General features: G+C 41.5%; 1 protein-coding gene across 1 annotated transcript; it reads right to left on the bottom strand.

The window, feature by feature from the left end:
* Nucleotides 1–325: 325 nt before the first annotated feature.
* p2ry1 (purinergic receptor P2Y1) lies at nt 326–3,174 on the bottom strand. The gene is made up of 2 exons (XM_074642264.1): nt 2,834–3,174; nt 326–1,741 (listed from the first exon to the last, which is right to left on the bottom strand). Exon 2 carries the CDS (start codon nt 1,716–1,718, stop codon nt 657–659), a length of 1,062 nt encoding a protein of 353 aa, XP_074498365.1. The 5' UTR covers nt 1,719–1,741; nt 2,834–3,174; the 3' UTR covers nt 326–656.
* Between the last annotated feature and the right edge of the window lie 12,088 nt (nt 3,175–15,262).

The following is a 15,262-nucleotide window of genomic DNA, read 5'->3' as shown; positions in this document are numbered from 1 at the left end:
ATCGTGGATCGTGGTAACAGAGCCGTTGCAGACCTCAACCTCGGAGCTGTCAAAATGAAAAACTAGTCGACCTCGTTCCTTCGCCCAGTCAGTAACAGATGGAGAAAGAAATGAGGAGTGATGGGTGAGCCCTCTGAGCAGAGAGTCCCCGGTCATAGTGCATAACAACGTCTGCACGGCACATCCATGCAGCAAATCTCAGGTTCAGTGCATTTACTTTTGCTTCTAAAAAGCCATCGCAGGTATACGCTTCCCTAACCCACGAGCTCTCACCTGCTTAATAGCTATTGATTAAGCATCAGCTCTGTGGTTAAAGGAGGTGCACTCCCTTCTCTGTTCTATTTTTTTCTAGAACAAATTGATGAACGGGGCATTACAGCTTGTAGGGAAACCCATTTCCCCCAAGCTCGCCCGATCATAATGTTAATTTTGTCCGAAGTGTGAGCGACACCGACTACTCAGACTACATTTAGAGTACAATACGGGATGATACAGTACGATAGCTTATCGACATCGACAGGCTGCAAGCGAGCGATGGTTATCACAGGGTTAAATGTATCCTACACTTCTATAAACCATTAAGTTTTACACAGTCCACACAGTGCATTTATTGATTCGATACAAAGTCCATCTAAAGCCAACAGAGATCCACCCAGTCACAGCCTCCGGTCCCCGTTCTCCACGTACTCAGCCAGGCTGTTGAGCGCCGTCTCCTCGCTCTTGGACTGGAGGGTGTTGTCACCCTTCCTCGAGGGCTTCTTAGTGGCCCGCGACAGCTTCCTCCGGAACGTATCTCCCGCCAGGAAGTAAAGAACAGGATCCACGCAGCTGTTGAGGCTGGCGAGCCCCCGCGTCACCTGGTAGGTGGCGTAGACGCGGTTGTTAAACTCGCACATGTCGGGGCCCTGGAAGTACAGCCTGGCCCTCATGTTGAGGTTCTTCATGACGTGGAAGGGCAGGTAGGAGACGGCGAAAACCGCCAGCACTATGATGACCAGGTGGATGGATTTCTGCCGCAGCGGCGCGTTGTTCATGTCGTTGAAGAGCAACGCCTTGACGATCATGCAGTAGCAGCAAAATATGATGATGAACGGGATGCAGAAGCCGAACACGGTCAAAGTCATGCTGTAGATGAAGTAACCGGGCAGCTCGTCCTCGGTGGTGGTGTCGTAACAAGTGGTCGCGTTACGCTTCAAGCCAGTCCTGGAGTAATACAGGATGGGGGAGATGGCGATAACGACCACCACCCACACCAACGTGCTGGTAATCACCGCGTTCTTCTTCTTCAGCCTGCCCAGAGACTTGAGCGGGTGCACCACCCCGGTGTACCTGTGCATGCTGATGCAGGTCAGGAACAGGATACTCCCGTAGAGGTTCACGTGGAATATGAAACGCTGCAGGCGGCACAGGACGTCGCCGAATATCCAGTCGGTTTTGTTGAAGTAGTAGAAGATGAGGAAGGGCAGCGAGAGGACGTAGCAGAAGTCGGCCAGCGCCAGGTTGAACATGTAGACGGAGATGCTGCTCCACGGCCTCATGTGGCACACGAACATCCAGATGGCCAGGCTGTTGCCCACCAGGCCCGTGATGAAGACCATGATGTAGACGGTGGGCAGGTAGTAGAACTGGAAGCCCGTCTTGGTGAGGGAGCATCCTCTCGTGTGGTTGTGGAGGTCCGTGACATTCAGCAGGGTGGTCAGGTTCAGGTCCGTGGTCATGGCGTCAGGGGCAGAGGCAGGTCCTTTTTACAGATACAGATACAGATAGCTTTATTTATTTATTCCCGAAGGGCAATTCAGTTTCTGCAGTCCAACGAGACATATGCACATTCATAATGCACAATCATCAATGACAGAGGGAACACAGTACACTGCAAAAACAGCCCTTCTTGTTTTGAGCAAAAAAATCTGCCAATGGGGTAATCAAATTTTGCTTGGCTAGAATTCTTAAAACTAGACTATAAATCTAGACACTTTAAGACTGCAATGTGTCTTAAAACTAGAAAAATAGGCCAACATTTTGCTTATTACAAGCAAAGAAACTGTTATGTAAGAAATGTTTACTTAAAATGAGTGTTGTGCTTTCTTGATTAAGCTGACTTTATGATTTTTTCTACTTAATTTAAGAATTTACACCTTAATTAAGATTGTATTATCTTATTAAGAAAAAGTTAGATATATTTTCTTAAAATGAGATTACTTTTCTAATGCAAAACTTGCTTGTCAAGATTATTTTTCTTTTTAGGCAAAAAATAAGAAATATTTCCTAGAAGCAAGGCTTTTTTTACTTTCTTAAAAATCCTTTTTTTGCAGTGTAGGTGGCATATGTGGAGGTGCAAGATCAATAAATGTATAAGAATACAAAATATTCGCAATAAAAACAATAAATACAAGAATAAAAAACAAGACGAGATAAAAGAATAAAGGAATAAATAGAATAAAAAGTGCCAAGAGTATTGCACATTGCAAATTACATTTCCAGGAATGTACCTAATTGCAAACAACCATTATATGGTTAGTGCAAAATAACTTTATATTCAAGTAAATAAAACTTGAGAGGGATATGTCATATTTATTATTAAAAGCACTATCTTACACACAAAAGATTAAATATATCAGTGACCTGTTGCTACATGCTGTATAGTTGTTTGGTCTCAATGCAAATGACGTTTGCATTGAAACCCAGTCATGCACAGACTCGACGTTTTTAAGCTCCAAACTTAATTTTGCGGAACGCCTTCGCACAGTGCCAACAAACACACAGACAGAGAGAGAGAGACAGAGACAGAGATAGAGAGAGAAGAGGAATTATAAAAGGCATTACAAACACTCACCGCTGAGATAGACTTGTATTCCACATTCCTGTAGCTCTTCACAGCTGCAAAGATCTCAGTCCAACACGCAGATCAGGGGCGTTACGTTGCGCTGTAAGGTGTCTCCATTCAGCCTCCGAAACTAAACTGTGCTGGGAAATTGTTTGTAAAGTTGTGATATCCTTCAGGTTTTTGCGCTGACGCACTTCACAACAAGGGGGGGAAATAGTCTGTTGCCCTCGGTTCGACGATTTCCAGGACGCGACGCACCAGAGAGAGACAGCTGCAGGCTCTGGCACGGAGAGAGCAGGCAGGAATTGCAAGCAGATCTTTCGTAAAGCGAGGGAGAGAGAGAGAGAGAGATAGAGAGAGAGAGAGAGAGAGAGAGAGAGAGAGGAGGCTGTATCTGCGCTCTGGAGAGGAGAGAGGAGGCGGTGCGCACCAAACAAAAACCAACTGAGCAGCTTCTCGTCTCCAAGCGCGCTCTTTCTGTTCCTCCCTCCTCCTCCTCAGTACAGTACAAGCAGGATATTCGTGCAGAAATGTAGATACTTAGGTTTAAGCAAGGCGGAGTTCATTTTGTTTTGCTCTGGTTATTAAGAATAAAGATGTACCATTACATCCCCCTTTTTTTTTTTGGAAGGGGATATAGGGGTGGGGGGGACAGGGTGATGTTCAGGGGTGGATACAAAAGTCAACATGTCACATAGAAGTGGTGTATATCATGTGAAAGATGGGAACCTGACCTGACGTTGAGGAGGATGCATGTGTGTGCCCATGTAAATTATATTACTATATATTTGCGCTTTTCTATTAATTTATTTGTTAATTTAATTTATTATAACTCTCGTATTTTTGTATTATTATTGTGTTTTTTTTTTATGTGTTTTTTTTAAAAACTATTTTCTTTCTTTTTGTCATTATTGTTATTGTTATTTATTTTCTTGGTTTTGTTTCGGTTTTGAATGTTGAGGTTGTTTTCTCTAGTGTACTTAATCGATTTGTCTGTAAGCTCATCTACTTAAAAGTTGGTTTATAGACTGTTGTAATTACGAACAGTGGATTGCATATATGAAAACAGCCTGAATATTAATTTGTGTGTCAAGTTTTTTCTAGTCATAAATCAGAAGAAAAATGAATGACTGAATTAGAATAAATTGTGAAAGTGTATAAGGGCTCAGAATATTGTGATATATATAATGGCCATTCCCATGTTTTATTATGTCTCATAAATTGCTGCAGCAACTATTGGGTTGATACCATTTGTTACACAGATTTGGTGCTGCATTTAATCTTTTTTTTTACCACTCGAGAATTGATAAAAAAAATGTCAATAATTCCTCCAAAATATCACATTAAAGGGTCAGTAGGCAAAATATTTTTGGCATCATTGAGCAAAAATTGGATAATAACCTTTCAGTATATTATAATTCAAGTGTTCTGAGAGAAAACTAGACTTCTGCTCCTCCTCATGGCTCTGTTTTCAGGCTTTAAAAAATCTACCAGTGACGGGAGACTTTGGCCAATCACAGGTCAAATTCAGAGAGAGAGAGCGTTCCTATTGGCTGTTCATTCAATGGAGGCAGCTGACTCGCGAACTTCGATCAAACGGTCAAACTAGGCAGCGCTGATCAAATATGAATCAATATTCTGTTACTGTAATGCTTTTTCTCGAATAGAATGTTTTCAGAAACATCTTGTAGTGTATTGTTCAGCTTTAAAATGAGACTGTTTGCTCCGGCTGGTGGGCGGTGCTTTGTCTAGCTTTAAAACTGAACCCGCTACAACCCTGAAAAACAGAATAGAGGCCGATCGTTTTTTTTAAGAGGTTAAAAATTCACACTCAACAGTCGTATTTGGCATCCCTGTCCAACCAGGAGAACATTTGTAGGCTGTGTAGATTTGTGCCAGACAGTAATAATACCCGGCCTATAATTACCAAAAGGTTTAGTAATGACATTACCACTGTTTCAATTAGAAATGTCAAGGGAAACGAGCCACAGTGAGAATAATAATTTCAAAATATGTCGGGGAGTGATACAGCAGTAGGCAGAGAAGAAAACCATAATCATTTAAATGGGAAGTGGGCAGAGCAATAAGGGATTGCAGTGATATGTCATGGTTATGGGGTTGTCATTGCAATTCACATTTTGGATGAAATATTCTTCCACAATGACTGTCAATCATGAATAGTCAGGAGGAGCCATTGATTGGAACAAAAATGGCCGAAGGTTAGACAGGGCAGAAGCATAAAAAACAATAAATTACTGTTTTCTAAATGGAGACGGTCATTGTGTGTGTCCTAAAAGACTAAAAGACAGACAGCTGGATGTGTGTGACACAGCCAAGGACAGAGCAGACACTGGCAGCAGACAGAGGGAGGATGGTGAAGAATAGTGAAGGGATCGAGCAGTGGAGAGAGAGAGAAATACAAAGGTTAAGTTAATTATGCTGGGATGCCAAACATCTTAAAAAGAGCCATGATTGTTGTAATAATCTAATGGATGTAATTAATGAGCCAGAGAATAAATAAACGTGGTCGCTACATTATGCTCCTTTAGGAGAGGTGTAGTTTGGTGGCTTTTTAATGGCATGAAACTCCTTCACAAATTATTTATTTTATTTTGAAACAACAAAACAGCAACATATACATATATCCAAATTAAGTTACAGTATTTAGCATGTGCTGCTATCACAGCAAAACACAAAAACTAATGGTAACATTTTATTTTCCAGGTCCTGTAGTTTCCTAATAATAAGGAACTGATATGTAGCAATAATTTCTTAGCAAGGTTCCTGGAAAAGATGTGTCATTTGGTACCAATTATAGGGAAATGGGTACAGTATTCTAAACGTACACTTTCATTAATTCCGATTAATTGCAGCATAACATAGAGAGTCTTTAAGTAGTTGTTTCAAGGACATTCCTGTGGAAATCATTGGTTCCTCCTTAAACCTAGTATTTGTGCTGTCTCAGACAGACAGTTTTCCCTAGTAACAAATGACTCAGTTCTTTCAAGGAACTGTCTCAGGAAATTCTCAAGAAATTGCAAGAACTGTAAAATAAAGCATTTCCAAACAGATACTTTACCCGTCGTTCCACCAAAATATCACAACCAACAAAAAGGAGCAAAAAATAAAAATAAATACAAACATTACTACAATACATTCACAGCTAAACCAAATATGATATATTCAGTAAGCTCAATAAGCATTGTGCCCCCATTAAAGATTACTGCTGGGCACTCGCTGTGAGACTATTCTCTCACAAACTCATCTTAGGTTCCGTGCAACACATTGGATAATATAGATAGATAGATTGACTTTATTGATCCCCGAAGGGAAATTGAGGTAAATATCTCGGAAAAAGTAATTCTTGATTTTAAATGATAGTATTTTTTTTTTGTGAAACTTCAAAATTCACAGATATTCAGCTATCATGTAGATTAGTATCGAGCTACGGAGGCTACCTCAACACAGAGTTGCGTAGTAACAACTGTATATATTCCCAAGTCCGTAGTAACTCAACCGTGTAACTCTACCGGTTTCATAAATGTCACATAAAATTTCATATGAAAATATTTGAAGGAACTTAAAGGTGCAGTGTGTAGGATCTGGCAGCATCTAGCGGTGAGGTTGCAGATTGCAACCAACTGAAACTTCTCCCGTGTGCCAAGCGTGTAGGAGAACTACGGTGGCCGACACAAAAAAATGAAAAACGTGAATGTCCCTAGAGCCAGTGTTTGGTTTGTCCGTTCCGGGTTACTGTAGAAACATGGTGGCCGGCTCAATGACGACGACCCGCTACCTATGTAGATATAATCGGCTCATTCTAAGGTACCGAAAACACAACGATTCTTATTTTCAGGTGATTATACACTAATGAAAACATACTTATTAATATTATATTCCATTTCTGCCAGTAGATCCCCCTAAATACTACACACTGTTCCTTTAAGTAAAACATTTGAGCACATTTGACCTAGATTACACTTCCTTCACGCTAATTTGCACAATAGTTGTGGACGTTTAAATATTTGTAAAAGCGTGTTTGAGATTTGCTTTGTTGGAAACTTGCAGCGTGTTCACACACTGTCGGTACATAATCAGTTCAAGATATCTAACACATCTGTACATCTGTCAACACAAACACAGAGAGTGATGAAACACGCCCTTTGTGGTTTGAATGTGCGAACGCAGCAACCGTGCATCTGTTCGCACCGAGGCAAAAACTTCAATCAAGGCATTTTTGATTGAGTAAACCCATTCGTGAAACATAGCTGACGAGCGAGTTAGACATACAACATTTAGAGTGCATCTGCTTACTGTTACATCCGTGCCAAACTGCCCTGTGTGTTGTCATGGAAGTGAAATGAAAAGCAAGGATGTAATATTCAAAGTCTCAAGAGCCAAGTTAAGAAAAACTCACTGCAGCTGCCGTTACAATTCCTGCCAAGGACCTTTTTCTATTTGGCTCTGACCTCCAATTTCTGCCCCAGAGGCTGACGGGGACAGGGACATATTGGGCACGGCTGGACGCGCACTGTTTAATGGGTTTAATTTGAATGTGTTAAGCACCAACATTGGCGAGGTCAGTGTACCTCAACCTGTCAGAGGAGCTGCTGTGCCATGTTAATTTTTCACCACATTTTGTAAAAACAAATTCAAGACATTTTGTTGCGTTTGTACCTCTGAGTGGAGACCCCAAAAATGTGGAATAATTATGTTTTAGAGTTGCTATGTACAATGGAGTTGATACAGACTGATAAATCAAATATAATTTAAATTATGTTCAGGTGATTTATTTTAATTAAAACCACCAATATATCTTATCCCAGGTCTTTCTATTTCCTTTGTATGTGCTGCTTATTTCTTATTGTTTTTTTTATTGTTGTTGTAATAATTGAATATTGTTTTATGCACTCCTGGTAGACAAGTGGTTAGGAGAATGAAGGCATACAATAGAAGGCATTAAGATAACAAGAATTTGGACACGGATATTTGTTAGGCATTAAAATCACAATACAAAAAATATATACATTCTCAAGCAAAGGCTGCAAAAAGCAATAAAAAGAGCAGTTAAATCACAAAAACTTGAGACAATAGCTTGAATATTTGATCAAAAAGATATATATCATATAATACGAGCAATGCATCTCAAAATCAAGAATACAATAGAAACCTTAATATTGTAAAAAGTCCTGGACCATAGATATAAAATAAGCAATTGATTTATAATCTCATTTTAGGATCAATTTAGTGTCTGTTCTGGAGCTTTTGATCATAGGACATGGTATTCCTCAGCAGATGGATTTTGCCTTGTTTACGACATGGAATTGTAAAGGTTTATTGTTTGAGGACACAAATGTAACCTGGTAGCTGATGTAATGATTCAGGGAGTTTTTAAAGAAATTTCAAATAAGTTATTTGCTAATTATTATCTATTTATTAGCCAACATGGAAATAAAGCATATCAATTAACTTTGCATTCTTTTCCTGGAAATGTATTAAATAATTTACCAGCTATTGGGAAATAGCAGAATATAATTATTAAATAATGTTTATAATAAAGTAATTTTCAATAGATTTTTAAAGTAAATATAATGGGGTAATCTGGCAGTAATTCCAAAGAAATTTCAAATACTTACTACTACTACTACTTGCTAATTATCACCTAATTACCAATTTGCAGCCCTGTAAAATGAAGTGTTATCAACCACACAATAGAGACCAAGTTGAAAGGTCACACAGTTACTGTACATCATACCATCACATGCAGTGAAGGAGGGAGGGGTGTCACCAGTACACCACCAGTACACCACCCTGTGCGTCTGGTAGGAACACTAGGGGGAAAGGGTATGAGGGCTGAGGTCAGATCACGCAATAGAGCAAAAAAACGCGAAAACATTAGCAAACCCCTAGCATATGGCACCAACATTTCTATACAGCCCATCCACCTATTATATTAGCTGGGTCTAGTACGAATCCATGTACAAAATTGAGGCACAGATAACAGCACAGTAGCATACAGGCAAAAGAGCAGTGGCCATGACAACCCTAAAATGACAAAATATTAGAAAACCCGTTTATACATATAGTGTAAAGCTACTAAATAACTTAGTTTAGAGTGTTTACCTCAAAACAACAAAGTATCTGGCAACCTGGTTCTGGCTCCACAGTCAATGCTACCTCAAGCAGCTGCAGCACATTCAAGGTATCTGCAGTACAATGTAACTCAGGCAATATACACACACATACACACTGAATGACTAAACTACAAGGTAACTTTTACCTCAGTGGGATATCAACTCCCAATGCATTCCCTGTGGTGAGCTCCATCAGGCTACACCTACCTAGTACGTATGTTTAGAAAATGTGTTATAATCACCTAATGCCACGCGTTATCTAGCATTAAGACACTATTCATACCTTCAAAACAGATTATCCAGTATACAGGACCCGGCCAAAAGGTTGCTTAAAGAGCCTGTACTGTAGTAAAGAGGTAAACTGATCAATAAAGAGTCTTTAAAAGTGTTCATCAAGGTTAAAACAACCTTCCAAGGGACTATAGCCTGTTCACTCAGCCACATTAAACACACATCAAGAGTGCTACCTCTGTATATCTGCTCTTAATGAGACAGTAATAGTCTTCAGGTGTGTGTCTGCCAGTGAGAGAGGTAAAGGGTGTCCATAGTTCATAGAGAGGACAAGCTGAGATGACGGCATTACTGGGCCGAAAGCCTACCCATCACACATTATAGAGTGCATTCCAAATCGCATACTTTCTTTTTACTTTTAGTACATACTGCAGCTGCTCTTACATATACATACTGTTGCATGCAGTATGCATATAGTTGGGACATACTACTTCACCATATCATTGCACCTTGACCCTTTTACTCATCTTGCTGTGCAGGATTGTGGGTCAGAATAGCCAGAATAGCATGCTGGCTTGCGTACTGCGACCAGATGTAGTAGTAGGACATCCTGGTATTTTTGGCATACTGCATACTGCATACTGCATACTGCATACGACATACTAAATCTTTTTTCTGGCATACTTAATAGTATGGTAGTATTGGTATTGGAACGTACAGAAAACAGGTTAGCGAGGAAGAGGCAAAGGTAGAATGGGGTCAGCAACAAGCAGGCCAACAGAGTCTGAAGCAAACGAACCAGAGCTGGGGCTAGACAGCAGGCTAAAAGTCCTAAAGGATAAGCAGGGGATCGAAAAACAGGCCAGCAAAACGGGCAAAGGAGGAAAATAGACAATCCGATGGGGAATGAGTGGAGGTGGGCCATTATATACTGCAGGAGTAATGAGGGGGAACAGGTGTGTAAGTCAGGTAATCTAGGTGATAGCGGGAAGAATAGGGGTTGGCAGACACCGTGACACTAATAAAAGTGGCGTTGGCCATAGGCGGTCACCTAGGGCGCCACCTTCTGGGGGGTGCTGGTCGCCCTCTAAAAAAAAAATGCCGGTGGGCGCCCTTCCTCATTTTCTGCATTGAGGTAACAAATGAACAAATAAATAAACTAAGACAGGAATACACTTTTCACCCCAACTCTCATTGTAGTGAAACTGACTAAACACTTTCAAGCCAACAATATCAGGGACCAATTGTTTATTTATATTATAATAAATACAGTTATTTATGAAAATAAAAATAAAAATTGTTGTCTTAAAACCATTGTGGAGTCTGATGTGTGTTGCGGTTTATTTATTTATTTATGGTTAGTGTTCTGGGGGGTTGAACCCTAACGTCAATCCTAGAATGGCACTGTCGGCGGCAGCGAGGTGGGGCCTCCAAATCCGAATTTCGCCTATAGGGCACCAAAAGGGCTAGAGCTAGCCCTGAAAAGGACTTGAAATAGGTGAGAGGGGAAAGAAGATCAAACAACTATAGTAGGCCTACAAGTAGTCAACCTTGCCCAATTCAATACACTCATGTTTCAGCTACAACCTTACTTGTTCTGATACGACAAGTGGTGACTAATGCAGGCCAATGTTAGATAAATATCATTGAGTGAGTTTGTTGATTTTATGACTCGTTTTTAAATGTGCGTTATATTTAATCATTTACCATTTTCAATTGTCACTAGAGTGGCTTGCTGTTCAGCAAAGTTGCAGAGGCTCCCTTTAAACAAAAACAACTCATACAGAAAATTTAATAATTCACAATTCTACTAATATAGACAAATACAAAGATAATGAAGTCAATGAGGTATTTATTCAAATGAAAAACACCCTTGCAACACTGCTGCATGTTGCACATCATTTACGGATAAATGTGGCCTGACTTCCTCTTGGCTCTGCTCACGCTGTCACACATTTTGGTGAGTCAGGTGTTCCCAGTCAGAACCAATCCACATCTGAGGCAGCAGCGCTGCCCTGCACATGCTTCCAGGTGTGAAGTTAGATAAGGACAAAGTTGAAATTGCCTTCTGCAGCTCCCATCCCCTCACTCAGCGTGGCTCACGGATCACTGCCTTCCAGTCCAAAACATCCTAACCACCGCTCCACATTTGGTCCTGAGTGTGTAAAAAAAGCAACAAAAAAAAAAGAATGCACAGAGAAGCATGACGTTATTGCAGGCACTTTAAAACAGGCCATTACTTGAGAGTTACAGCTGAAATGCTTTAGAACACATTCTTAACTTTAACAAGCCCATTGGGTGTTGTTGTTTCTCAGCCTGCGCCAGCAGATTTAGTCCCATTACCAAAAAGTCTCCAAACTGATTGGATGCAACAGACTTCTCTCCGTGTCCCAGAAGTAATCATAATGACAAGTGTGAAGCACAGAGGGGGAAATTCTATTTGTCTCAGGCTCTGACCTGTATTTCTTCGCATCCCGCTTCGCCGGCTGCTCTGACAAGCCGATCACCATCAGAGTCGGGGCAGCTAATAGCGTTTCTTGCTTGTGTCATTCTCATTAACTGTGGCGGAGCCGGGTCTCTGCAGCAGCAACACTGAGTGATGATTTTTCAGACCAGCGTGCATCTGTCAGGAAAAATCGAATCCTACAAATTAGTGGATTTGTGAGAAAATCATGTTCCTCTTTGCTGTTAAAATCCCCATTTTTTTGTTCCTCCATTCATCTGTATGTTTCTGTCCCTTCATTCATCATTCTCTGTCTTGCCTTTGTGCCCGGTCTATGTATCTTTTCTATTAAATTCATTGCTTTCTTTATTTTGCTTCATGCAATTCCAGGCTCATCACACGCCCAGAAGAAGAAGAATACCACCACCACACAACGCATGATTCTGATGAGCATCTCCGCCGGTATTGATCTCGCTTATCAGCTGTCCAACAGACCAGGCCCGGAAAATAATGAATTCTGCTTTTGCCTCCCTTTTTTCTGCATCACTCCACCATTCCGTTTCCATTTTGCAATCCCTTTTTTATGTTTCTCTTGATCTCCCCTCCATTCATCTATTGTTTCAGATGAACATCCACCCTCCCTCCCCTACTCTCTCCCCCTGAATGAACGCCTTCAAAAGGTGAGGTGAGGTTGAATTTAGCCACATGGAAACTCTCAGAGTTGCCTGTAGTTTTCCCGTGCCTGTTCTGCGTTTTCCAGCCTAAACAACAATTACCGCTGAGGGCCTGGGAGAGCAAAATATTTAGCCACATTTCCTGTAATAGCATGTCTGATAGCCTGGCTGGCTCTGCCCCGTGGGACTCTCGCTGTAATGACACTGCACGGCTTACTTGGTAAAAAAACTTGGCACCGAACACGGTGTGATCACAGCCTATCTGCTGTCAAAATGTTAATGTTGTGTTTGTGGTACAAAGAGCAACATAACCGGAATAACAGGGCTTAGACAGTGTTGACAGTAACTTTTAATCTTCCATATTTGGTATCAAAGCATAATATCTATGATATCACATATTTTAAACTCATGCTGTTTGTAAGTTAATGTTAGCCTTACAGGGACATTTGGAAGATGGTTGAAATTACAACCGAGTTCACTTGATGAATAAACACACGATGCAGGCCTATAGCAGTGGTGGCCCGTTTAATCCACATTAATGTAAACTCATTCTTCAACTCATGTCTTTTATAAGCAGATTAGTGCACACAATGATAACTATTATGATTCTTATTTGTGGGGGTGAGCGGAGTGTTTATTCTATAATAGATCAGATCTCTCATCATTAGTTTCATTGGACTGCTTTGTAATCATAGGAACAGGAACAGTTTACTTAAAGCCGCTATACTCTATAGATTTTATATCAACAATGGATCAACTTGTGTGTGAAAGGGTTGTTCATAGTGATGATACTCTCATAGAGAAGTATCACTTGGCTCTGCAGTTCCTCTCTCAGCTCTACGGAGCATATTAGCATCTTTCAGCTCATTGTTTAGGTTTCGCGGCCCACAAATCTACTGTTTCGGTTCACTCTCACCACTGTCATTAGCTTTATTTCCAGTGGCAGCTGTTTTCAGTAAAAATGCTCCCTGCCCTGCACCATAGAGCAGACTGGCAAAGTTTGCAAGCTTGCAAACACAGTGGAGCATTTAGCTGCTGAAGAGACCTCCTTTACATCTGGCATTAAAATGCATCTTGTATCCAGATAGTATGATTTAACCTGATTACATTTACATCTGGTATTCATATGTATTTTCAGTGTCCACATTGAGATCCGATTTAGATCCGATCGCTCTGTCTGAAAGGACTGAGAGGAAGGCTGCATTACGCACAGGCTTGAAGCTGGGCACTGCCTTAGAGGTGGTTCAAAACACATGCGCGGACAGATCACCCTCAAAACACTGCTGCTTACGGGGAGAGGGCCCGCAAATGTGGCTTTGGATTACATCTACACTCGCACACAAAGATGGATGAGAAGAGGAGACACTGAGCACAGACAGAGCGGGGGCGACCGTGGTGATCTCTTTGCATGGTGGTCCAGTGACCGGAGGAGTGCTGGGAGCGCGCTACAAGCTTTGAAGCTTTGATCACTCCACAGCTCTGGAGCCCAAAAAATGGTACTCGGGACAACCTTAGCATTATGTATTTCCGCCTTTGTAGTTGTTGTATGTGGACTGACAGCGCAATTGCTGGAGGTGGTCTGGCCGATCGGATCACAATCCGTCCTCGATGCATTTCGGGTGCATTTACACCTATACTCTCATGTGGTCAAGCACTATCGGATTGCAATCCAATTAAAACACATTTAAATGCCAGGTGTAAGTTAGTGGAGTTAAAAAACGGACTAAATGGAGAATGAACATTGGACGTGGCCAGAAACAAGACTCCAAATGAATGATAATGTTGCTCCGTACATGCTGAATGTGTAAATAGGCTACTGTTTGCCAACACCATATCAACGTAAAAGATGATGATGTGTCAATGCTGTGTTCACAACTTGTTTCTACTGCCCCAAGAGGGCCAAAAAGTCTGTTAATTAAAGATAGTAGTGCAGTGCCTGTTCATGGCGTGCCCGTTCGGGACGCATGCCCATTTGGAATGGGCCAACTGCTTGGCTCCCGGTAGCCTCCTGGTATTGCTGCTTGCAGTGTTGTCGAGGGCTCATACACGTTCGGAGCGCTTGGGTGATGGAATCGGTTGATTGCTCGGTGTCAAGGAAGTGCTGCTTGCAACAGTGTCGATAACCGTTCGGTGCTCGTTGACTCCAGGGAAGTAAAGAACAGTTCAGTTGTAACGTTAGTATATCAGCACCCAGCGGCAAAACTGAAATGCACTCAGTGAGCACTGGTCTGCCCGCTGGAGAAGCGCCGTTCGCTTGTTTATTCAAAGTGTATCAATATCAAACATGTCGCATATCAAAATTGCACCAAATTCGACAAAGCACTTCCTTGGGTCCCCAGCAATACACTAGCCAAGTGTGAAGTAGGTCGGATGAGCGGTTCTCGAGATATGCGATGGACACACAGACAGACAGAGATCCCCCGCTTTATAGTTAGATACTGGACAGATTATTGGGCAAGACTGTATCGTTACTTGCAAACACTCGTCATCAGTGACCTTGAAAAGTTTGCGATGACATTTGTAACTCATCTAAAGTATCGTGCTCTCCTGCTCTCCTGATATGATTGCCAGAGAACCAACATTCGCACTAGATGGACCTTAAAAGAAAGGTCAGTTAAGTCGGGTGCACTCTTTAGTTTTCAGTAAACAGCTTGGGTGTGTTCCCACACACACACACACACATAATCACACACAAAGGTCAGCTGCTCCCTAGGGATCCTCCGACTGCAACTGTGATCAACAGGCTGAACCTTATGACCAACCCCACATGCAGCCTGTGCCTCCATCTCTTCTTCTTTCTTTAATCTTCCTTCTCCCATACCTTCCTTATCACTCTATCTGCATCTCTCACATCCTCTCAGTCCATCTTAAGCAAATGGCAAGGTATCATTTACCTTCACTGGTCCACATTGAGCTACTGACTTTTCTATAATCTGATCAATGCAGCTGAATGTCA

The sequence above is a fragment of the Sebastes fasciatus genome, chromosome 7 (assembly GCF_043250625.1).
Source record: "Sebastes fasciatus isolate fSebFas1 chromosome 7, fSebFas1.pri, whole genome shotgun sequence".
Lineage (NCBI taxonomy): Eukaryota > Metazoa > Chordata > Actinopteri > Perciformes > Sebastidae > Sebastes > Sebastes fasciatus.
The sequence above is the reverse complement of the archived record's forward strand: the minus strand, read 5'-3'. Positions and strand labels throughout refer to the sequence as shown.